This window comes from Meriones unguiculatus, chromosome 5 (assembly GCF_030254825.1).
Source record: "Meriones unguiculatus strain TT.TT164.6M chromosome 5, Bangor_MerUng_6.1, whole genome shotgun sequence".
Lineage (NCBI taxonomy): Eukaryota > Metazoa > Chordata > Mammalia > Rodentia > Muridae > Meriones > Meriones unguiculatus.
The window spans coordinates 104,768,168-104,793,739 of NC_083353.1; the positions used below are offsets into that span (position 1 = coordinate 104,768,168).

Genomic DNA, 25,572 nt, shown 5'->3' on the forward strand with positions numbered 1-25,572 from the left:
GTGTGGGATGTGCATGGAGTTGTGCTTGTAGAGGCCAGGAGAGGGTGTTAGATTGCCTGGAGCTGGGCAAGCCATGGGGGCTGTCAGGTGGGTTCTGGGAACCGAACCCGGGTCCTCTGGAAGAGCAGCAAGCGCTCTTCACCACTGAGCCACCTCACCAGCCCCTGCAGGGCATCTCTCTACACACACCTTTGTTGTTATCGTAGAACAGTGTTGCGTTTGCCCACACGCCGTGAAGATGATATGGAGGTGCTACACCCCACCCCCACTTCCCCTCGCTGTCTCTCAGTAGCAAGGCAAACATCTCACAGGGAACCAGAGTCTGTAAGCTAATATCCACGAGACTCCACACTCCATCTAAATTGCTCTCTTTCGCTAATGCCCAGCTCTGCTCCTGGGCTCTCCACCGCACTATATTTAGTCTCCTCAGCTTCTTAAGCTCCTCAGAGATGTGACAGTTGCATAGGAAATTTAAAAATTAAATTAAGATATTTCAGAGGGGAAGTGCCAGCTACCAGAAACAGGCTGGCTCCCGTGCTGGTTTCACAGACAGTAACCAAATACTGGTCAGAGGTTGGCATGTTTACTCGCTGAAAACATACATTCCTGTGAGGCCTCTGAAAAGCTTAGTGACTGGGCCATCTCCAGTTTGCTGCCATGCCCAGAACTCCCTACTGCCTCCTCCCAGTCTCCTGCATCATCCTGTATCACTAGCCTGGCACCTGTAGTCTCCCTACTGTGGACAGACAGGCTTTCTCTAGTTATTCATCTGTGAAACGGACATCATGGTACCTTCTACCAGATCGGCCGAGGTTGAAGCGAACTGAAATATTCACAGTAGGTTCTTAAGAGGGTGCCAGGGGCATTCAAGCCCAGGAACCATTCTCTTGTTGCTGGAGTTATCAGCAGGTGTGCTAAGCCCCCTCTCCTTAAAGCAAACCCAGTTCTCCTTCCTTGCCTCCTCTGCCTGCTCTGTCCCTCGTCCCTGTCTGCCAGGTAAGACCAGTGTGGGAGCGACACAGACAGGCGTGCTAAGGTAGGTCCTACCTATCTATAAAGCAGAACCACAGATCCTCAAGGAAGGCACCAGATCTGCTGTCAAACCCAGGGATATGTTGGTAGAATTTGGGGCTCAAGCTGTTCTTTGAGATTCAAGATGCCCTGTGGTACTCAGAGAGCTATAACAATTTCTCAGGGACCTTGCTTGGCTGGGAGTCCTTGGGGGAGAGGGCTGCAGAGTTCTTGGGTGCCGTGGATACCATGGGGACAAGGCAGCACCCCCCCCCAAACCTAGGCTCTGCAGTTTTAGCCTCTTGGGGGAATGCCATCTTCCTCTGCATGGCATCCCTAGACTGGGACCCAGAAACAAGGAGGTCACGAGGGATATGTTTCCAAGGATTTACTAAGCCCCTTGCAACGATTATACCAAGTGTTTTAGCAGGATGAAAAGCCGCCTGAAGCAGGCAAGCAGAGGGGGTACAAGACCATCAAGTGCTAAAAGAGGAACAGGACCTGGAGCAGGGCTGTGTCCTGTCTGCTCTCTGGTTATATGACCCCAGGTAAGCCCCTGCCTCTCTCTCTTAGTCTCCCTTTCCCAGGAACAACCACAGGGGCCGGCAGTGACAAGAGTGAAGGCAGTGGTGGCAAAAGCAGCAGAAGCAACCCTTTGTGCGCATGCCACCTCATGCTTCTAAGCACCTCCGAGACAGTCCCATCCCAGTGACCATTCCACAAGCGAGACAGATAGTTTTGGAGGCTGGGAACTAATCCAAGAGATGCTAGCTAGAAGATTGAAACTCCACCGTGCCTGATTGGGGGAGTCGGACCACGCCCTAGGCCTCATCTACAGCCCCCCAGGAAGGTCCAGGAAGGTCCAGGAAGCCTTACACGTGTCGGAACAGCTTCCACTGTGTCCGCACTGTCCCTGTGGCTGAGGCCACCTGTGCGGTGAAAGCACACCTGCTGGAAAACACCTGTGCTGAGGGGACACACCTGTTGTATTATTTGAGTCTCACATGTCAGGCCATTTCTTTACCCACTGTCATGCTTCCCTCTCTCCAGTTTACAGGGCTGGAAACAGAGACACAGAGGCCTGAAACAAGTGTCGTAAGGGACTCAAGAGTGTCAGCATGGGAGGCAGCCTGGCTCTCTGCCAATTCTCACATACTTTAGCAGCCTTCTGGAGGGCCAGCTGTGGGAAGTTGGGGACTGTCCCCGGGTCCCTTCTTAGCATCTATCTATTGAGCTTACCCATCCCTCCAGCCCCACTCTGGTTCAAGGCTCCAACTTCCCAGTTGTCTCCCCAAACACAGCATTTCCACCTGGCCAACTTTGTTCCCCAGAGACCTAGGCTCTCTGGCGTACTGGGCAGCCCATGAACCCAGCCTCTCATACCTGATCTGAAGATGATGAGGAATCTTGCTTGGGGTTCCTTCCGATCTCCAGGCCTCCCAACACAAACTCCCACTCTGACCCCTTGGTTATCAGTGCTGGCAATCCAGTTGTCTGTAGCCTGTGGCTATACTCTGTGGGGAAGCCCCCAGCAGGTGAAGCGGGCAGTGCCCCTGGTACCTAGCTCTTCTCTTTCTGGTCTAGGGACTGGCAAGGAGGGGGAAGCCAGGCTGGCAAGGGGCCGGAAGCATGGCTGGGCACCAGAGGTTAGGGATTGGATTCTTCCACTGCTTGACAAAACAGGGGACTGCCAAAAGCACTGTGGGTGTCAGACATGGCTGGGCTTCCTCCATGGTCCCCTGATCCTATCAGCAACAGCCTGGCTGAAGGCCAGCTACCTGGAAGTTCCTCTCTTCTGAGGACAGCCTGTACAGCTGGTGAAGAGCAGTGCTGGAACCGGAGGGAGGCTGGCCAGGAGGACTACAGCTCCCCTGCCCAGGGAGGCTTCTGGTTGGTAGTCATGTGGCTATGAAAGGCTATGAGCAGGCCTGGGTCAAAAGAGCCAGAATGTGCCTCCTCCAGGAAGCCTCTCTGGGCTTAGGGGAAAATAAAGTAACAGAGCATGGCAGCCATCCATCTCTTGGCCCCAGACGCTCCTTGCTTGTTCCATGAGAACACACCTGGCCACTCTGGTTTATCAAGAACAAAAAGAAAACATCCATTGTTCCCCAGGGAGCAACTTCATCCAACTTTCCAGCATCCCAAGGAAGTAGCCCCTTTCTACCTGAGTGAGTTCCCAGGTAGCACCTCCTGCTCTTTATGGATGTCATTTTAAGCGTTTTGATTATCAGGAACTCACCCTTGATGATTTTTTTTTTAATTTCTCATTTTTTCCCCTCTACTTCCTGGCCCTTAGTTAAAATTACGGTTGACTGTATGAACCCTTTCTGGATGAAGGCTGCCCATCTGGGAACTGTGAGCAATGGCATCCCCAGTGGCAATTCGAGTCTCTGCAGTGCTTGGGGGCAGGTGTGACTTGCTCCCCAATAGAGTGCTTTTAGTACAGGGTGTGGGCGGGGTACATTTCACCCTTTGCCCTAGAAACACCTTATGCAACTATCGCATAATTTAATGCACCCAACAGCCTCTTAATTTTGTAAAATTACATTTATTTACTTGAGAATGTGTGTGTGTGTGTGTGTGTGTGTCTTGAGAGTATGCACACTATGGTGTGAGCAGGGTGGTCAGAGGGCAACTTGAAGAAGTCCTTTCTCTCCTTCCACCGCACGTGTTCCAGGGTGTTCTAGTTTGTTTTCTGAGGCTATGATACACACCATGATCAAAAGCAACTGGGAAAGAAAGGGTTTATTCCAGCTTACACCTTACAATAGTCCATCATGAAGGGGAAGTCAGGGCAAAAGCTCAAAGAGGCAACTCAGAGGGAGGAACTGAACCAGAGGCCATGGAGGAGTGCTGCTTACTGGCTTGTTATTTGTGGCTTGCTCAGCTTGCTTTCTTATACAATGCAAATCCACCCGGCCAAAGGGTGGCACCACAGACAATGGGACGGGCCCTCCAACACCAACAACTAATCAAGAAAAATACTTGCCTGCAGGTCAATCTGATGGGGGCATTCTGTCCTTTGAGATTCCTTCTTCCCAGATACCCCAGCTATGTCAAGTCAACTCGACAAAACTAACCAGCACACAGAGACTGAACTAGATCCTCAGGCTGGGCAGCAAGCACCTTTACCTGCTGAGCCATTTTACCGGCCTCCCTCTCCCCCACCCCCCCAACAGCCTCTTTGTGGTCCCTTTCCTCAGCAAGCACCTGCTGTGTGACTCAGGAACCGTGGTTACAGGGATGAGCGAGAGCTGGGCGTGTGCTCAGAGGGGTTAGACTCATTCTTCTTGGGTCACACCGCTAGGAGGAAGTAGATGAGACATTCCAAGTCAGACCTCTTTGAGGCTGACCCAGACCCCTCAGCCGTTCCATGGCTCCTTGGGGGAGTTCACAGCCCACTGGAAGGGTGTTTGCTGCCAAGCCTGAGGATCTAAGTTCAATCCCTGTGTACTGGTTAGGTTTTGTCAACTTGACACAGTTGGCGCATCTGGGAAGAAAGACTCCCAGTTGAGAAAATGCCATTAGATTGACTTGTAGACAAGTCCCTGCATGAAATGTCATTTAGTCCCTCTCTAACAGAGGGATGTCTGGAGAGCTGTGGGGTGGAGTGACAGCTTTTTGTCAGGGTGCAAGTGATCTGGGGCATGTTCCTGGAAAAGAGGGCACGTGGAACCCAAGCAAGGCTGTCCATCTTCTAGTGGCCCCACAGTGCAGAGAGGAGAATTCATGATGGCCAGAGAGAGGCTCCATGGGGTGACTTAGCCAGGAAGTGTCTGAACTGTGAACTACAGCCCTTGGAAAGAAGTCTTTGCCGTGGTAGTTGACCTTGAGGACATGGAGAAGTGGCCAGTGACCTGGGAAGGGTCTAGCACTGGCTGGACCTGTGGAGGAGCACTGGTTTTCTCTCTCACATAGATCAGCCATTTCCATGACTCTCAGCTAGCAGAGGAATGCCAAGCCTGCTTTTGGTTCTACTACTGCTGACGAGCAGTGGAGAGTGCGGGGTGTGAGGGTGTAGGGTATGGAAGTGTAGGGTGTGTGTGTATGGGGGAGCCAGAAACCCCAGGATGGCAATATGCAGCTGTGACATCAATACTATCAACTTGCTGGGCCCTAGGATCACCTAAGACAGCACTGCAGGTATGTCTGTGAGGGAGCTTTGACACTGGGTTACTTGGGGTGGGAAGACCTACTATAAGCATGAGGTGGCAACATTGCATGGGTTCAGGCCCTGCACTGAATGAAAAGAGGAAAGGGGCTGAGCCTCTTTGCATGGTGAATAGAGACCCTGGAGGCTGCCCCCAGGAGACAGGCATAGCTGGCTGGACCCAGCTATATCATCTTCCTTGTTAGCAGGGAGAAAACTAAGGACTAGAGAGAGGAGAGGGCCTACAGGATCTGGAACCCTGCTCAAGGCTCTTCATTGACACCCCTCATTTGGGAGATAGGAACCAGGCCTACTTGGCCACTGAGAAAGTGGGGCTGGTGAAGTGCCAAGATTCACCAGGACTTTTGGTATTGGATTCAAACTCAGAACCCCGGACTGCTTCTATCTTGGCCTGACGCACCCTGACCAGTTCTCAGGGTCAGTGAGTCCCAGGAGTGGCATCAGATGGGGATATTGACAACATTCAGCCGGAGCTCAGGGGGACCACTAGTACTGAGATTGAGATAATGCATTTCACCTCTCCAGACCACTGAGAGGCCAGGAGAGGGCAAAGAGTAAGGGATTAAAAAGAGCACCCACTCCAGCTCAACTGGGCAATGGCTTCGGGCCTCTGTGTAATTCCAGCTTCCTGTGGGCACCCTCAGTGCACACGGATGCCAGGGGTAGGGTGAGTCCTCAGGGCTCTCAGAGCACCCAGAGAGGACTATCCCCTTTGGAAGATCAAGACAGGAAGTGACTCCCTCACTCCATGAAGACCACTGCTGGGAAGGATCCTGGTGGCATAGCTTTCCCCCTACATTCCACCTGTGATTGCCCCACAGATGGAGGTCCTGGCTTATCATGCCATCCTGGTGTCCAGAGGCCAGTTGTGCTGGGAAAAAAGAGTTTCAAAGCCTCCTGTTCTTCACAGGAGAATTTGACTAGGGGACCCAGATCCACTCTATGAGGCCAGGAGCCAGCAAGACAAACCCTGGGATTCAAAGGGGAAGCCATTTTGAGAAGAACATTGTCATCTTAGAAAAATGGTGTAAATGTTCTTTGAAGAGATTCCCAAAGTCCTAAGTGAATTCATGGCTACCAGAGATCAACTACACATAGTTACAATGCAATTAGGGATTAGATTGGGTCTTCCTTAACATCTATGTTGGTGTCCTTATCCTTGGAATCTATGGATGTGGCCTCATTTGGAAATATGGTCCTAACAGAGTTAGTGGAGTTAAAATGAGGCCATAAGGTGGCCGTGACCTGATGTGACTTAGCATTCTCATAAGATGGGATCTTTGGACACAGAGACAGGTGCACAGATGGAAGAGAGGTGATGGCAGGGGGTGAGAGACACATGCCCAAGGAAGGCCAGCGGCAGCTAGGGGGATCTGGGGGGGAGGTTCAGAAGGAAGGAGCACCATGGCCTTTGGAGAAAGGGAGGCATGGATGCCTTTTCTCATGCTTCTGGTCTCCTCAAAGTGGAGCAATGGGTTTGGGTGGCTTTACGCCACTCAGTTTGTCGTTCTGTGTCACAGAAATCCTAGAAATCTTATCACAGACAAAACTGCACAGACAAGAGACAGACATGGCCCCCATAGCGAAGGGTCTTGCTAACTCAAGACCACTAGGGAACCAGAGCTACCAAGCAGGTGCCAAGCTGGGGACCTCATACTTTTTCTCCTGCTTACTCCCTAGCATCGTCAGACCGTAGGCTTTTTACTCCCATTCTCAAGAAAATGCAGCCAAGGCAGAGGAGAGGTAATAACTTGTCCCTGGCAGTTCCGGCAGGACCTATACTTGGATGGCAGGGAGGTATGTGTTGGTGGCACAGAGACATCTCACCAAGCTATCATGGCCATGGCTCTTGGCTTCCACACATTGATCCCAGACTCGGGGTGGGGAGTGTTGGTACAACCTTTGAGCTCTGTCTGTCCCCTGCGATTTATTTGGACATTTAAGCTGTGTGGCCACGGAGAGGCTCCTGAGGAAACCCGGACTGTGGGAGATACTCAAGCTGCCTCTGCAGACACACTGTTAGAATCTTTCCAGCATGTTCTCAGGCAAGCCTACTCTGCTTGCAAAGCTCCTTACAGGCCCCGGCTCAGCACCAGATTCACCTGGCATGATAGCCAGTGCCCACCCCTCAGGATTCCACGCCCACAGAATTAACCAAGGCTTGAAAGCATTATATTGTTTTATAAGATGGTCATGGTGCTGCATGCCTTTAATCCCAGCACTCAAGAGGAAGAGGTAGGTAGACTTTTGTGAGTTCGAGGCCACCCTGGTCTTTCAGGTGAGCGAGGGCTACATACTGAGATCCTGTCTCAAAAATTCAGTCAGTAAGTAATGTATTTATTTATTATTACCATCATTCTTATTACGGTGTATGTGCTTGCAAATGTGCCCTAGCCTGAGTGTGTGGAGGTCAGAGGACAACTCTGTAGAGTCAGTTCTTTCTACCACATGGATTCTGGGGATTGAACTAAGGCCATCAGGATTGCATTGCAAGCATTTAACCTGCTGATTCATCTCAATGGCCCCAGCATTTTTTTTTTTTAATTGCACCTCTGCTGTACAGGTACAGGGTTTCCCCTTGTTATTCCTTGAACTACACAAGGTCTATCACATGGTGTCAATGCTGCATTAGGCTTTGAAAGTCAGAGGGAAATGACTTCAGTGTGTGGGAAGATGCAGTCGGGCTACGAGCCAATGCCGCATCATGTTATATTAGGGACTGGAGCATCCGCTGGTCCCTCATGGATACTGAGGGACAATGTACTGTTGATATTTTAAGGAGAACTGAGTTGTTTCTGTTTGATTTTCAACATAAGGAAGCCCAGGCGGGCCTCCTGAATATCAGGGTTAGAGCCATCGGCCTCCACAGCTGGCTAATATATGCTCAAATCTGGCTTGGACTCCTCATGGTTATCGTGTTATTTTTGAGTTACCGCATGCAACCTTGGTTTCTGCCCCTGCTTTTCTGCTAATTTTGGGTGTATTGCATTTTAAGAGTAATTCCATTTGATCTGTTTAATATGCTGTTTGGCTGTGAAAGACCTGTCAATTAAATGTTTTATGTGGAAGGAGACTCCTGTGACCTGTAGGGGTTCAGATGATGTTCCTACACAGGCATGGATGGGTCAGCTCTGCCTCTGTCTCTCTGTCTCTCTCTCTCTTTCTCTTGGCAGGGGTGGAGCTTGTGGCTCCCTTATGGGAAGAGGGGACATTGCTCTCCTCAGGTGGCTCTAATCCAGGACTGATGGAGGGCCTGCCTTTGGGAGGACTCTCTGTTCAGGTCCTGAGCAGTGAGGAGGCTCATGGGAGGATGGATCAGCCCTCCTCTGTTCCCCAGCTCCCAGAGATCCTGAGGTGGGGAGCTCTGGAGCCTCCTGGAACACAACTCTGAGGGTTCCGGCCATGCCTGGCCCAGGGCACTGTGAGAACACTGGCTAGACTGGTGATGGTTTTGATCCAGACTTAGATGGTGCTAGGCAGCCTGCTAGTTCCCAACTCCACTCCAAACCTAGACTCCCTCCGACGGCCAGGGTTTGAATCTGACCTAGGGTATGTGATTTAACACTGTGTTTCAACTTTGTCTTTTGTAAAATGAGGGTCACAGTCCCACCTACTTCCCAGGATCACTGTAAATACTGAATGGTCAACCATTTGCAAACGCAGACCATGCCTGGTTGATACCATCCACAGTGAGTTTGGGTTCTCCCACATCAATAATCAAGAAGATGCACCACAGGCTTGCCATGGGCCAGTCTAGTGTGGGCATATTGTTAGTTAAAGTTCCCTCTTCCAAAACAACTCTAGCCTGGGTCAAGTTGACATAATGGTAGCTAGCCATGTTTAGTGATAGCAAGGTGCTTTTAATGGCATTGGTGTGACCATGATTCCTACTGGCTATCAGACCCAGCTTGCCACAGTGGCCGGGAAAAAAAAATTAAGGTCATATAGAATGGCCCCTAAGGTGTGGGATCACCTTGGCTCAGTGTTTTTCTGAGGCTGGAAGGCTGTGAAAGGGCCCCATAGCCCCTTCCATGCCCTCTTGGATTCATGACTAGCCCTGGGATCCTGGCTCTAGAGCTGACATGGTTTCTTCCAGGCACCCCCTGCTCCCCATGTCCCAGCTACCATGATGATCCTCAGCTACCACCAGGTCCCAGACCTCACAGCTCCACTCACTCCACCTAGCACTTTACAGGAACACCTTTGCCTCCCTGTCACAAGATGCCTCCATTGTCCCCACGTTACAAATGAAGGAACCAAGACTGGGAGAAGCAGTCTCAGTTGCCGAACCAATGTTCAAAGCCCAGAGCTCAGCCCAGGCCCCATATATGCCATAACCAACTGGCTGGATGGCACTGTCCCTTCTCAACTCTCAGCCCATGTCACAGCAAGCCAGCCTGAGCCCCACCTCTGAGGCTCCATGTCAGTCCGAATGGTGGAAAAGGAGTCAGGGGCAGCTGCCTGTCCTCCCAAGGTGGAGGTGGTGTTGGATCTGCATGGACCACCAACATCAGAAAGGGCAAGAGCAGACCCAGGATTGAGACCAGGTCAGCCAGGTGATGGACACAAAGCTGATCTGTGCTCTCCACCACACTCTGATTTAACGCCAAAGGGATTCTGGGAATTTCCCAAACCCGCCAAGTGCTTAATAACTGACACATGTGTCCCCAGCAGGGCAGCAGAGGAAGGTGGTTGCTTTCAAACATATTTCATTCCTGTTCAACGGACCCTCCACCAGCACCCTCTACGTACACAGGTCCACACACGCAACATCTTTCTTCTCACACTTCATTCCCCTTCTCCCCCCTGCCCCCGAAAAGACCCCGGCCTTCAACTCACCCCTCCACATCTGGTCACATCAGAGGGATCAGGAGTGTTACAGTAGGACCCATGTCTTGCTGGCTCTGGACAGGGGGAGAAATAGTCGTGGTTACAACGGAGTGACCAGTGTTGAGTGGGGATGGAGGTGAATTCTTGAGAAGCAGGTTGCTTCTCCCCCAGTTGACTGGCCCAGGGACACAGGACTCAGGTCATCCACTCCTAAGGCTGCCTTGTGGGCTTTCCCCCTCCCAGGTTCCAAGCTCATCTCAGGGAAGCAAGTGCCCAGTTGGCAGGGATTAAGGAGCGTCTCCCATCTTTGGCTGACATAGGCTGTGAGGGGGATGTGGTGGAATGGTCGCAGTGTGTGCTCTGGAGAGAGAGGGGAGAGAGAGAGCGAGCGAGAGATTTTCCCTGCACAAGGAGCCCAACCTTTTTACTAGTTCCTGTTTCTCCACCCACCCACCCACTCATCCACCTACACAACCATCATCCATCTCTCCACCTATTTGCCAGCTTTTATTCTGAGGTAGTCATCACTTCAGAGTGGGTTGCAAAGAAACACAGAGAGGCCTTGTGCCCCTTCCCCTAGCCACGTGGGAGGTTCACATTCTGTGTAACCACAGCTTATCATCAAAACCAGGCAAGTGAACTTAGACACTCCCTAAAGCCCATTCTCACGGCAGCAATGATACACGTGTGCATGCTCTTGTGAGTGAATCCATCTCCTCACCACAGTCAAGACACAAACTGTCCCATACCACAAGGCCTCCTTCAGCTCTGCCTTTACAGTCACCCCATTCCATCCCCCACCTCATCCTGATCTCTGGCTGCAGAATACTGTTCATCAGTGACACGAGAGACATAAAACCAGGTGCCAGGTGAACTTTCTCCAGCTGGCTTTTTTTGTTTTCCTTGAGATAATTTTGTGGAGACTGGTCTAGACTTTATTTCATTTGTGACTGGGTGTGTTGTGTATGTGTGTGTTGTGTGTGTGTGTGTGTGTGTATCTACAGAGGTCAGAGGAGGATGTCAATCTCTATCATTTCCTATCTTATTTTCTTGAGACAGAGTTTCTCACTGAACCAGAGCTAGGCTGGCAGCCCAGCAATCATCCAGTCCCAGGACTGAGGCTACAGGTGTGCATATGACCATGCTCATTTTTTAAAATGCAGGTACTGGGGATTTGAACTTAAGTCCTCATGCTTGTGCAATAAACACTGAGTCAGCACTCCGCACTTGCCCTAAGGTCTAGGCTTTACATGGTTCCACGGTCAACTATGAACATAACCATTTACTGATTAAGATTGTCTGCGTTGTTGTTCCACATTGGAGAAGTCATTTTGGGTAACACAGCACTGTGATCACTTGTGAAGGTGTTGTTTTGTGGGGGGGGGGGTTCAGCACCAGTCTCCACTTATTTATGATGAATGCCCCAAAGTATGGTAGAGCAGATGGTAGAGGCACAGTTTTGAATGCAATCCCTACACCATCCTACAGAGTGGCTGTCCTGTGCTATGTTCTGAGTAGACATCCGAGTGACCCGGTCTTTTGGCATTCTCAACAGGGCCTGCTGGTGTCATCATTTTCCACATCAGCCATTCTGATGGCATTTGCTGCCACTAGCTGTGATTTTCATCTGCTGGGCACCTTCTCAGGTGCATCTTTCTGACTGTATGTCATCTGCAGAGAAGCGTCTCCATGCCTTTTGCTCAGTATCTAATCGGCTTGATCTATTTAAAAAATATTGCATTTATTTTGCATACTGAGTTCCACATGGAGGTCATAGGACAACTTGAAAGAGGCAGTTGAATCCTAGAGACCAAAGTCAGGTTCCTCAGGCTTGGCACCTTTCCCTGCTGAGACATCTCATTGATCCTGATTTTTTTTTTTTAAACTAAGTTTCTGTGTATATGATAGGTATTAATACTTTATCTTCCTTTTAGTGGATACCATTTCTCTCCCACTTCTTCCAATGTTTTCTAAATTTCAGTTTCAGTTTTCAGTAATATTTTTTTCTGCTTAGAGTACTTAGGGTTCATATTACTCAGGAATTGTTGAGTATCTTGGCTTTTCAGAGGTTTGTGTGTGTGTCTGTGTGTGTGTGTGTGTGTCTGTGTGTGTGTACCAATTTGGGGCCATTTTCAACTATTATTTATTCAAACATAATACTTTTCAGCCCCCTTCTCTTTGTCTTCCTCCAGGAGTCTAGTGACAAGAGCCTTGTTTAAAGTCCACACCCTAAGGCTCTATTGACATATTTTTTCCCCTGCAATTTTATCTTTGTTATTTAGATCAAGGCAATTTCCATCATTCTATGTTCCAATTTAGTGATTCTTTCTTCAACCCTTTGTCTTTTGCTATCAAGCACATCCACTGAGGGTATGTCTTTTTTTTTTTTTTTTTTAATTTTCAGTTCTAAAATTTTCATTTGATTTCTATTCTTTCCTGATTTTTTTTTTTCAAAGTCTGATTCCAGCTTGGTCAGAGCAGTTCTCTGAAGTATGTTTACACTGGTTACTGTGAAATCCGTGTTAGCTGGTTCTGTATCTCTGCCATCTGGGTTGGCATTTATCAATGGCCCTTTTCCACTGAGCCAGACTTCTTCCTGGTGCTTCCGATATGAATGAATCTCCTTGGAAACCTATCACATCACGAGACTCATTCATACCTTCCATTTCCTCTCCCCTCCTCCAGTGGGTGCAGGAGAATGCCTACTTGTTAATTTCCTACAGGGACCCACATTCACCTTTTCAGTCAGCCTCCACTGGTGGGGTGCTCCTTGCTGTTGCTGCGTGGGAGTAGGGATCCCTCTAGTCCTAGGGTCTGAAGAACTTACAGCCTCCCATGAGCTTTCTTCAGGTGTCATGGGAATGGAAGACGGATCTTGTGTCATCCCCCTCCCTCACATACCCCATGAAGCTCAAAGTCCTCATCCCTGCCTTATCTGATACCACTCTAAATATGTGTGTGTGTGTGTGTGTGTGTGTGTGTGTGTGTGTGTGTGGTGCTTCCCTCTAGCCTGGGATGGCCTAAAAAACTATGTCACAGATGCTAGCCTTGAACTCATGGCAGTCCATCTGCCTCAGCCTCCCCAGTGCTGAGATTACAGGCATGTGCCACCGTATGTCAGCTCACCTTAACTCTATTATTAACCAAATCTTGCTTTCAGAAATGCCTACTACCTTCAAGGGCTCCTAGCTTTTCACCTGGCTCAGGAGAGACCTTCTTTTCAGTCAGGAGATAAGGGAAACTAGGAGGCTCTGAGGCATTTTCATTCACAGCTGTTGACATGATGCTTGGTGGCTTGGAGAAAACCCACGAAACTGCAGGCTTGGTGATTATTAGAAACCCAGACTGGAATTGTGTTCAGGGTCTCAAGGCGAAGCCCTGCTAGGTCTCTGTAGGAAACATGGGGGTCTGGGCAGTGTCGACCTTACAAATGGAGTGTCTCAAGATGTGAATGCTCCAGTGCTCTCCTGCCCCTGCAGCTGCTGCCTCAGCTGAGCGTGCCTCTTCAGCATGGCTCCTTGTGCCCACTTCCCTCCCCACCACTGCTCTGGGCAGCAGAAGTGCCCACCATCTTTTTTTATTACATCACCAACAGTTCCCATGCTAGCATCTGGGTCCTCAAAGTAGTGTTGCTGGGGGTGGGGGTGGGGGAAGGACCTTTAAGAGGTGGGTAGGTCACTGGGGATGCTGACTTCAAAGTAACAAAGAGAGATCTTGTGGGAACTTAGTTGTTCCAGTCACAGTGAGGGACTAATGGAGCAAGACGGTCTCTTGTGTCTGTCTTCCTGTCCATGTGTAAGGCGTCCCATCCCCACACCTAGTACAGTGAGGTCACTCATTCGGAAAGCCCTCCCAGGAGCCCAGCCAGTGCTGAGCCTCAGAACTGTGAGCAAGACAAACCCTTCTTTACATCCTTCCAACTCCAACAGAAAGCTGACCCCATGCCCAGGCCATGCCGTTCCCTGCTGACCATGTGCAGACCACGTGACTTCAGCCCTGCACATTTCTAGGGTTTTGTAAACAAGATCTGCTCCATGTTTCCTCTGTGTGTTTTCCTATGTCTATGTGATGCCAAACATTCATTGTCTATGTGAATAGACTTAGAATCACCTAGGGACACAGCTCTGGAGGTGTCTGTAGGGTCTTCCTGTGACAGTTTAACAGAAGAAGAAGAAGAAGAAGAAGAAGAAGAAGAAGAAGAAGAAGAAGAAGAAGAAGGAAGCAGCAAGACCCACTCTGAACGTGGATGGTCCTATCACATGGGCTGGGATTCCAGACTGAATACAAGAAAGTGAGCTGAGCACCAGCGGCCACCTCTGCTACCTGACTGCGGGTGCAGTATGACCAGCTGCCTCACACGCCTGCCGCTGTGACCTCCTCACCATGGTGGACTGTCCCCAAAGGCGTGAGCCAAAATAGAACCTTCCTTCTTTAGCTGCCTTTGTCAGGAGTTTTTGTCACAGCAACTGGTATGGTTACTGACTTTCAAAGCTTCCAAAGCCTTTTGGAAGTCTCGGACAAAACAGTCCCCAGAGCGGCACAAACGCACCACGTGCTGCTTTCACCGAATGCTGAAATGTGGACCCTAGAGGTTCAGCACAAGGCCAGAGTGGACAGTGTGCATCAGGGTCCCTGCATTCCTCACCATCACATATTTGTGGCTGTACCAGTCACACACATGAGCATCCTAGACACAGTGGAAGAATGGTTGGTTTTATGAGCTTTCCACACAGAGGGAGCATATAGAGGAGAAGCTTATGTCCACTCCCTCACATTGCTGGCTGATGTAGCAGCTGTCTTCATGGAAGACCATTTGAACGCAAATGATTGGCAAGCAAGAGCTATTTAACCTGGGTGTGAGGCAGGCAGTTTCTCCAAAATGTACCCAGTGTGCCCATCTATCCAAGGAAAGCAACGGACAGCACTTGTCGCCAAACATACGAATCTGAACTTCCAAAATGGAAAACTTGTACCCGCCACTGTAAGCTGGATGGCTCTCCAGTCCTTAAGATGTTTTTTCCTGGGAGGTTAATGGTTGGACAACAAGCATGATTTTTTTTTTTAAATTGAAACTACACGAGAAAACACCTGGGTTGTACCACTCAATGAACAGGATGTGACGTTACAAAGGTGAGCATGGGAAAAGAGTCATCAGGTAACAATGAGTGAGGAGGCTCAGTGGGTAAAGATGCTCAGCTCTGAGTCTGGTTACCTGGGATTGATCCCCGGAAGCTATGTAAAGGTGGAAGGAGAAAATCAATTTCACAGACTTTTCCTTTAATTCCCGCATGTGTGCATGTGACTCACATGCCCACACACCACACTCACGTAGGGTGTGCACTCATTAGCACAGCCTAAAAAAAAAAACAAAGCATTCATCAAGAGGTAAGACAAATGGGTGGCTCAGGGTCACCTGAAACTCCAGCACTAGGGAGATCTGGCACCCTCTTCTGGCCTCTGTGGGTACTGCATTCATGTGTATAAACCTACACACAGATACACACAAATACACACAAATAAAAGCAAAGAAGAAATCCTTAAAGCCAGTGTCCTCCTGAAAACCTGATACCCCAAATGCTCTCAAAATGGAGACAACTATTAAGTTCGCCCTAAAACTTTTAGATTTTGAGGTTTTGATGGGCACACAGCAGTGCTCAGCCAGTAAAGCCTGGGTTGTTGCATTTTTGCATTTCCAAGCAAGGAAAACTCCGACCTCAGAGTATGTCTGGAAGCCTTTGGAGAAAAGGTTCTTAGTGTTTGTGGTGGCTTCAGCTCTTTCACTACAGCTCTCTTTGATGATGTTGTCTCTTGGGGTGGTGTGGGGGTGAATCACCTCCCCCCACAATCACAGATGCTGAGCACAAACACCAAGACCTCAGAGTGTGGTTGTATTTGGAAAATGGTTTTTAAAAACATTTACTTATTTTTATTTGTGTTTGGGTGTCTGATGAGTGAATGTGAGCCTCTAAGAAACACAGCAAACATGTGAGGTTCAGAGAACAACTTTTGGGGAGTAGGCTTTCGCTTTCCACAAGGTCTTTGCCAGAGTCTCTTTTGTTTCTGTCGTTGTGCTGTATACCTGAGCATCTAGCCTATTCTCCTGTCTTCACCTCCCACCTCATCATAGGAAAGTGTGGCCTCAGGTACACACCAGTGATTCTTACACATGGGTATTGAACTCAGGTACATACCAGTGATTCTTACACTCCAGGGATTGGCCACAGGTACACATCAGTGTTTCTTACACTCTTGGCATTGACTTCAGATAGTCATGTGTGAGTGGCACCCCTGCTAAGCTAGTTCTCCGTCGTGCAGTTTGATATCTGAGCCAGGGTCTCACTATGTAGCTAAGGCTGTCTTTGGACCCATCATCTTTCTACTTCAACTTGCTGCAATTACAGGCATGTGCGTGCAGTGGATGCAGCAATGCTCTTAAGGAGACAAGACGAGAGGCAAGCTAACTGGTGTCCTTATGAGAGGAGAGTTAGGTAAATAAATCATTCAGCAGCTCTAGGAGTAAATCATTACACATCTTTCAAAATACAGTGTTTTCAAATAAATTTAACGACCCAGGCAAATATCTGAAACTCAAGTAAAAACTGCAGAAAATGAAACTAAATAGGATTTCAGTTTATATGACTCCATCTAGACTCTTACTGTGTTCAGTGTCTGGAAAGAAGACATGATGCTAAAAAACATGGCGTTCCTCCAGGTGCCAACACTGGCAAGGCAGAGGTTTTGGTTCTTCTACAATATGCCTCTAAATCTCTATAGTTTGTAGTAAACATGACATGTAGGAAAACTCACTTGCACATAGTACCTTTGTGCTGGGAGACCTGATATGCAGTCCTTGCCCTGTGAATGGGGCTCTTCTCCATGTCCATGTCCTAGTCACTATAGAGTGCATGGGAGCTGAGGTTCAGGGTCCAGTGTGGGTAGCGGCGTGGTGCCCCCTCCTCCATCCTACCCTAGATCATGTTTCTATGGGATCTGCTCCTCTCAGTCTTAGGCTGAGACCTCAGGTAGAAGCAAGGAGCTGGCTGGGTCTCAGGCTAATGGCTCTCAGCAGCTAACCTCACCACTCATTGGGTTCCCTTGGGCACAGGAACTGTGTACCTTGGACAGCTCCATTCCACAGGCCTGAGGATCTTTCCATTTCAGAGAGACTCTCTCAAAGCCTCCACCGAACCTGCCCCTTCCCCCTGGGGTCCATTTGTCCAGGCTGATGCCGTCAAAGCTCTTCTAATGGCCTCCCTGCCCTAAGTGTATGAGTAGGGAGACTGGGGCTCTCCAGAAAGTCACATATCCCACACTGCACAGGGCAGAGACCCAAACCAGGACAGGAGCTGAGGCTATGGAGCTCCTCCACCAGGCAATGAATGCTGGCCCGAGTTCCAGACTCACTGCTTTCATCCGTGAGCACTATCCTCTTGTGAAATGTCCTCTCCTGAGTTGAAAATAGCCGCTGGGCCATCTGCTGCACACCAACTCAGAAGCGGAAATGACGCCTGCTGTGGGGATTGAACACCCCAGCACTCTGCTTGGCTGGGGATGGCTGATCTAGATGTGGGGAGAAGAGAAAGGCCAGGCTCAGCAGTGGGGGCTGAGAACCCTGGGCACAGTTCCTGTAGCAGATGTTAGGAAACAGCAGATGTTGGGAACTTTGGGTCCCAGAACTGACTGCTTCTAAGCTTCTTGGCCTTGGGCAAGACTTCACTTTTCCCACTATGAGATATAGCTGCCCCCTGAGTCCTTTCTGATCTGCTGAGGTCACACTGCATGGCTGTGCATCGTGAGGGTAGAGGAGCTGCCTGGACATTCCTAGGGATTTCAGGGTTTGACAACAAATTGTAGGAAGAAAGAAGTCATAAACCCAGGGACTGGCTGGTGTGGGGCCACCCCACTCCCATCACCACCAACAGCAGGAAGGAGAACATCATCTCATTATCAGTGAGACCTGGAGAGTCACACCTTCCTAAGCATTTTTGTGCCTGCTATTTCCCAGCAGCCCCCATTCTACAGATAAGGAATTGCCTCAGAGAGGGAATAGATGTGGCTTGAGGCCACACAGCTGGTCCAGGCCTGTGCTGTCAATCCACGGGACTTCTGAATGCTTGCTCTCAAGGAAGCTACAGACATGGACTTTGCACCCACCTCCCAGGGAAGCTAAGTGCAAAACAGTCTTGTGCCAAAGCTGGAAAAGCATCAACCAAGGAAACACATTCAGGTGAGGCATTGGCAGAGCATGTGCCCGGCACTGTGAAGTGACACCCTGAGCACCCCAGAAGGAAGGCTGGGAAAGCTAGTGTCTGACTTCTGCTTGGAAGGGAGGCTAGTCTCGGAGCTACTGGGCAGTCATGTGTCCCGAGACCAACCTCTCTTTTTCATAAAGTAACGGGGCTGAACAAGGCAGCCCCCAGTACCCTCAGTGCTCCAGCCTTGTCCCATGTGCCTGCAGGGACCATACAGGTTGGATGTTCAGAGCTGCTCCCTGCTGTATCCCAGCTCTAGGCACTCTTTAGGACCATGTTATCCCGCAGATGGTGAGGGGCTTCTAAGGGGCTGGTTCCATGGGTACTCGTTCTGTATCACGTATGGGGTGCTGGGAACTGAATGTCAAGGTCTTAATGTCCATCAAAGAGAGTTCTCCAAGACTGTGAAGCTTGGGGAGATGGTCCAGTCTATAAATCGCTGGCCGTGCAAGCATGAAGACCAGGGTTTGCTCCCCATCATTCATATTTTAAAAAAGCCCGGCATGGAAGCATGTGGCCGTGATGGCAGTGCTGAGGTTGCAGGGAGAAGAGATCCCTGGGTCTTACTGGCTGGTTAGTCTACCTGAATCAGCAAGTCCCAGGCTCAGCAAGAGACCCTGCCTCGAATGTAAAGATGCAGAGTGGTTGAGAAAGGCACCCAATAGCAACACCTTGCTCTATGTATGTACATCTGTGCACATACATGTCCACATGCACATGTGTGCACACACCTGCACACACTTAATCCTCATAGCAGCATAGAGTGGTGACAGAAACCAGAGGTGTATGAGGCCATAGAGGGCAAGCAGGATCCATCTCTCCTGGGAAGTCTCATTCCCCAGCCCAGCCCCCCACCAATGATGGGTGGCATTGGGAGCTGGTGCATAAGTGGCTCAGCTTCCTTGCCTTGAGTGGGAACATGTGAGCTTAAATGGGCTCCCACTGTCCCCAGTGTGCCAAGCCCCAACTTGCCACAGTGGTAAGGAATTGTTGGCAACACCCCCGTCCCTGTCTGGCCTCACTTCCTCTCCCCTTCCAGCCTTCCTTGGCCTTGCCCATAAGTCCTAATGTCAAGATTGGTTTTCATAAAAAAAAAAAAAAAAAAAGGCTGAAGACAAGACCAAGGCTGGTTTCAGAGTGTGGCCTGAGACAAGGAGGCCTTCAGATTGTCCTCTTAGCAAATCAGAAGTGGCTAACTATGTGAAGGCTGCATTGGAATCCAGTCCCACTTCACTGCAGAGGATATGTTCCAATCCTTACACACAACAGGAAGTAAGAACTAAGAGCCAATGGCAGGGCTCGGGAGCAAATTATCATGGAGGAATATCAGTCACTCCACTCATCCATACTGTCATGTACTCACTCTTTATTCATTCATTCATTCATTCATTCATTCAAAAAAGATTTTTTTAAGTTCCATTTTTATTTTAAATTACCTGCACGGGGGAGTGTGCATTTGATTCCAGGTACCCACAGGGGCCAGGATAGTGTGTCTAGACTTCTCCTGTGGACGATGATCTGTCACCTAAGGGGAGGATCAGATCATGCCTTCTGAGGAGCCTTTGGGGACAGTAAGCAGACTCTCAAGGGCACATGGTGCCTAGCCCGTGTGACCTACACCATGTCCAGCGCAGGGCTGGATGTGAGAACGCGATGCAGGGTAGCGCTGTCATCTTATTACTTAGGCCAGAGGTAAATACTTACAGGGCGGAGAGCAATTAAAATTTATGCTCTGCGTATCTGAAAGACTCTAACCAGCAGTGTTTTCAAAGCAGATACAAAGACTCATGACCAAAGCTTCGGCAGAGTACAGGGAATCATATGAAAGAAGGGGAGTTAGTCTGATGGGGAAAGGATAGGAGCTCCACAAGGACCAAATATATCTGAGCACAGGGTCTTTTCTGAGACTGACATTCAACCAAGGACCATGTATGGATATAACCTAGAACCTCTGCTCAGCTGTAGCCTGTGGTAGCTCAGTAACCAAATGGTTTCCCATAGTGAGGGGAACAAGGACTATTTCTAACAGGAACTCAATGACTGGCTCTTTGACCTCCCCACCCCCCAAGGGAGGAGCAGTCCTGTTAGGCCACAGAGGAGGGCTTAGCAGCCAGTCCTGAAGATACCTGATAAAACAGGATCAGATGAATGGGGAGGAGGTCCCCCCATCAGTGGACTTGGAAAGGGGCATGGTGGAGATGAGGGAGGGAGGGTGGGATTGGGAGGGAATGAGGGAGCGGGACACGGCTGGGATACAGAGTTAATAAAATATAACTGATAAGAAAAAAATAAAATAAAAAAAGAACAACAGCAAAAAAAAATTATGCTCTGTTTTCCTTCCTCTTTCTTTCCTAGCCGCCTCCCCTTCTTGCTATGCAAGGTCCTATGCAAGGCTCTTAGCATAAACAGGTGACATAGTCTTTTCTTGAACGCTGGGAATGACGGATTCTAAGTGAAGAGCACAAAACAGTGTGGGGAACCAATTCCAGCTCAGTGGTCAGGGCCCACAGCAGCAGCAGCAGCAGCTGATCCTGCTCAGTGATCTGGAACTCAGAGAGGGAGACATGTGACTCCAACAAAGGGAGGTCACCAGCTCAAGGCACAGCCTGGCTTTTCCCAACTTGAGTCAAGTAAGCCTGCAGCCCAGCGAGGAAACGGTCTGGCTGCGAATTCCACGTGTGTTTCTAATATTGTGCTTTGATGCCACAGTGTTAAAAGCGTCCAGACCTTGATGACAATGACTTACACCATAAGAGAGGTCTTAGGAAGTCGGCCTTAGGGAGACTAGTCCCTGGCTAGTCACAGGGAACAGAGGCTCTGGAGACTGTGGACAGAGAGACCCGAGAGCAGAGATTAACAAAAGGCAAAAGATGTCAGCTACAATAGGAGGCCACGAGACACACATCTGAAGCATGCCCTAAGCCCCACGGCAGACTTGTGGGTGCACGCATTGCTGGGGCGTCGAGACCATGCTGGAATATAAAATACTGCACTTTGCCTCAGAGTGTATGTTTTCAGTGCTCCCTGAGGTAAAATTAACTATTTTCTTCTGTTTAACTCGGAAATAAACATGACCCTAAATTTATAGACCATTTTCCCTTTCAGAAAGTACAATTTTTCCCCACACAATACTTTATGGAGAAAGAACCCAGTGTGATCTGAGTCGTGCAGGCCTCTTATCTTCCAATGATAAACACTCGTCCCTTCCGGAACACATTTTCCGTTCCCGTGGGATGTAACAAGAGCGTGGTTCTGAGAAAGTCCAACTTCACAGAACACGTCCAGACATGTCCCTTCCTGGCTGCTTGGATGCCTGGCCCCTAGCATCCATGCTCCTCTGGCCACAGCAAGAGGCACGTCACCCCTAGATCTACCGAGTCAGCTGTAGAAGAGGCTTCCATGGTAGGAAGCCATGCTAGTGAGGTCTGCACCATCTCAGGGGAACAGTGACAGCTCTTTAGGAAGCACAGACACTGCAAAGCTCAGTCAGCAAGGCCTAGCGACACTCCAGTTAGGCTGCCTTGTTGACCGGACATGGCAGGCCCACCGCCCCTGTGGCTGACAGGTGCAGCCTGTTCAGAAGGACAGTGTGTGCGGGCTGTCTCTTTCCACTCTCCTTTGCTAATCACCATGGACCACACGCTGCACCCAGACGACTGTGGAGTTTTTACCATTCCCTGCCTGCAGCCACTCTGGACCCCGATCCTTGAGCCAGGGATTGGGTGAGAACACATACTGAGGAGCAGTGAGCAACTGGAAAAAGACCCCTCAGCAACACAGACGGTGTAGTTTCCAGGGTGGCTAGTCACTGCGCACACCCGAGGCAGCTTTGGCACCCTTCCCCGGTTAGCAGGGGAAAGGAAGAGGCGTTAGGCCCAGCTGAAGACTGCCCTCAGCTGCAGCTCCTTTCTCCCCGAGTCTGAGTGCCAGGCCTTCCTGTCACACAGCTTCCGGAGAGCAATTCAGTTTCATGTGAAGACATTTTCCCAGGGCAGCGAGCTAGCTCAGCTGCTAAAGGCACTTGCTGCCAAGCCCAAAGCCCTAGAATGCACATGGTGGAAAGACAGAACTGGCTCCTGCAAGTTGTCCTCCAAATGCACACACTGTCATATGAACACCCCACCCCAATGCACACACACACACACACACACACACACACACACACACACACAGGTATGCACACCCACGCATGGACACACATGCGTCTGCACACACACATACACACTAAATGAATAAAATGAATGAACAAGTCAATCAAATAAAAGATTTTGCAATGAAGTCACTTTCCTGTTCTACGCTAATAGACTTAGAAACAAACCTTCCTTTCTTTAAAAGTTATTATTATTATTATTATTATTATTATTATTATTGCTACCACTACTATTAGTGCGCATGTGCCATGGTGCACACATGGAGGTCAGAGGACAACCTGCAGAAGACGGTTCTCCCTGCCACTGTGTGTTAGGTTCTGGAGGTCATGCTCAGGTCATCACGCTTGGTGGCACATACCTTTACCCACACAGCCATCTCCTTAGCCTGCTTTTCTGTTTCAGAAATCAGGACTCGAACCTCCACAGGTCATTAGCTAAGAGCTACTCATGGCTGTTTTATTCAAGAGAAGAAGCAAGTATAAGAAATTTACCTGTTCTGTTTCTTTTCCGTTCCCAACAGTGCCTGGGCTGGCTAGTGGAGAGTGAGGACGCCGGGCTGCCCCTGGGGTGTCTGGGCCATGTCACCCCAAAGATGCCTTATTTTCCTCACCTGTTCAAAGCTGGCTCTAGCCTCTGCTGGAGCTGCTGAGGCCGGAACAGGAGGAGGTCTGGCCGGGCCAGATGTCTGCAGCCCAGGGCAAATGGGAATTGTGAGCACGCATTGCTTTTTAACAATGGTAAAGGTTACATAAGAAAATATAGCTGTGCCTCTTGCAGTCCGGGTCCCAGCTTTTCTGTAGAAGTGATTTTGAACAATGTCAGAAGTTGCATAAGGCCCCTCCCGGCACCTGCCACGGGCTGGGTTCTGGCTTTCGAGAGCTTGCCTGCAGCAGCGGCTCTGCAGCAGAGGAAGGAACACCCTTCCCACAGGCCGCCTTGGTGCCAGGGCTGAGTGACTCAGCTCATGGCAGGGGTGTGGGTGGGAAACCACTTAGGTGGCACCAGGGAACGTGACAGCTTTGCTCCCGTAGAGTTTGGTAAAGAAAGGGTGGGTGGGTGGGGTCCTGCTCCCCACTGTTTGGTGAGCCAGGCTTGGGAAGACTGTTTCATCAGCTGAACTCCTCGAAGGGAAAGCGGCTAGATGCCAAGCTTGGGGAAGGTGGCTGTCCTAGTTTGCTTTCTATTACTGTAATAAACATCACGACCAAAAGCAATGTTGGGAGGAGAGGGTTCATTTCATTCGATGACTTAAAGTCGGTTCATCAAGGAGGGAAGTCAAGGCAGGGTCTTGAGGCAGGAATTGAAGCAGAGACCATACGGAATGCTTCTTACAAGCTTGTTCCCTTTGGCTCAGCTTTTTTCTAATGCCACCAGGACTACCTGTCCAGGGGTGGTACCACCCAGGATGGGATGGCCGCTACCCCATCAATCATTAATCAAGAGAATGCTTGGGCTGGAGTGATGGTTCAGCAGTTAAGAGCACAGACTGCTCTTCCAGAGGACCCAAGTTCAATTCCCAACACTCCCATGGCAACTCACGACCATTTAACTCCTGGATCGGACACCCTCACACAGACATACATGCAGGCAAAAACACCAATGCACATCAAATAAAAAGAAATAATTAAAAAATGGAAAATTATGCACAAACTTGCCTCTAGGCCAATATAATACTTTCTTAAATTCAGGTTCCCTCCTCCTAGATGACTCTAGTTGTGTCAAGTAGAAAAAAAAAAAAAAGAACTAAGCGGCGCAATAGCCTTGTTGGTCTTTTCACTAAAGTGTGCTCTGCTCATTCTGAGGGGGCTCCTGTCCGTTCCTTCCTGCAGCCAGGTCCCAACACCAATAGCCTACAGGGCATCCATCCCAGCCAGGCAGGCTGTCGCTGTGCAGCCAATGAAACAGGGCCCCGTGTGTGCTTTTCACATACAGTCAAGGATGCCCTTGCACCTCTGAGCCACCCTGCTTCCATCCAAATAATCCTGAAGTGAGAGGCATGGAACAGCATACTAATTTACATAGTGCTGGAAATCAATCCCAGGGCTTTTCAGAAAGCTAGACAAATACTCTACCAACTAAATCACACTCCAGCCCAGCCCAGCCCAGCCCAGCTCGGCTCAGCTCAGCCCAGTCCAGTCCAGCACACTGTTTTTGTTGTTGTTGTTTGTTTTGTTTTGTTTTATTTCGTTTCATCCCATCCTTAGAACAATCCAGACTTAGCCCCACTTTATAGATGAATAAGCTGAGGCAGAGGTTGCTAAGGTTACACAGCAGAACTGGGATCTCAGCCCATTCTAAAATGGGTCGGGAAGACCTTCCGTGGGGCCTGGGGACACATCTGAACATGTACACTCAGGCGGTTGCTGGCGTTGCTCACAGCTCGGGGCTGAGGAGCTCGCGAGGAACAACTGCCATCGTTGACGGAAGTTCTGAGTGTGGCCCGTCTCCTTTGCGGGTGGTCCCGTGAAGCAGGCATCAACATCCCAGCCCACAGGAGAGGGAGGAGAGGGTGGAGGCCGAGCTCATCTGACCCTGTGACCTTCAGCTCCTGTCTGTGCAATGGGGACATATTCGGATCTCACCCTCAGATGACGTCAGGGTTAAATGAGGGAACACAAGGGAAGTATTTTAGAGGCTGCAAAATGCCACCAGCGTACTGAGGAGTGTTATTACGGACTAAAATAGCTTGGTGGGGACGAGCAGGGGAGGCTCTGGATTCCATCCTAGATGTCTGCAGAGTGCTTAGGCACTGTCTCCCCAGAACCTGAACCTTCAGAAAGCCAGGGCCAGGTTTTGTCTGCCTCAGTTTCCCCTGTGCCTAGCTCCACGAATGACCTAAGCCCCTCCTCCAATATTTAGCTGAATTATTTTAGATTAATTTAGGACCAAAAAAAAAAAAAGTATAAAGGGAAAAATAATGGGACCAGGGGCTGCCAGTGGCCTAATGGGTGGGTGATTTTTCTCACTGGAGAAACCTGAGAAAGGCAAGGCCATTTTTAAGGGTACTGATAAATGGGGGCATATAGTCACACTAGTGCTCCTTATGCCTGACACCTATTGAGTAGGTGGAACTGAGGCTGTGAGAGATGTTTAGAGCTGGGATGAGCCTTGGGCTCCTTGTCCTGTGTAGGCTTGCTCAGGAAAGGGGAACTGCTAC

The 25,572-nt window shown here is 49.6% G+C and overlaps 1 protein-coding gene across 1 annotated transcript in view; it reads right to left on the reverse strand.

Moving 5' to 3' along the window:
* LOC132654159 (alanine and glycine-rich protein-like) overlaps positions 1-25,572 on the reverse strand; it is a 188,378-nt gene that overhangs the window by 64,950 nt on the left and 97,856 nt on the right. Inside the window, exon 3 of the mRNA XM_060383411.1 lies at positions 10,022-10,086. Within this exon, the coding sequence (XP_060239394.1) occupies positions 10,022-10,086 (65 nt within the window). The remainder of the gene's footprint in view (positions 1-10,021; positions 10,087-25,572) is intronic.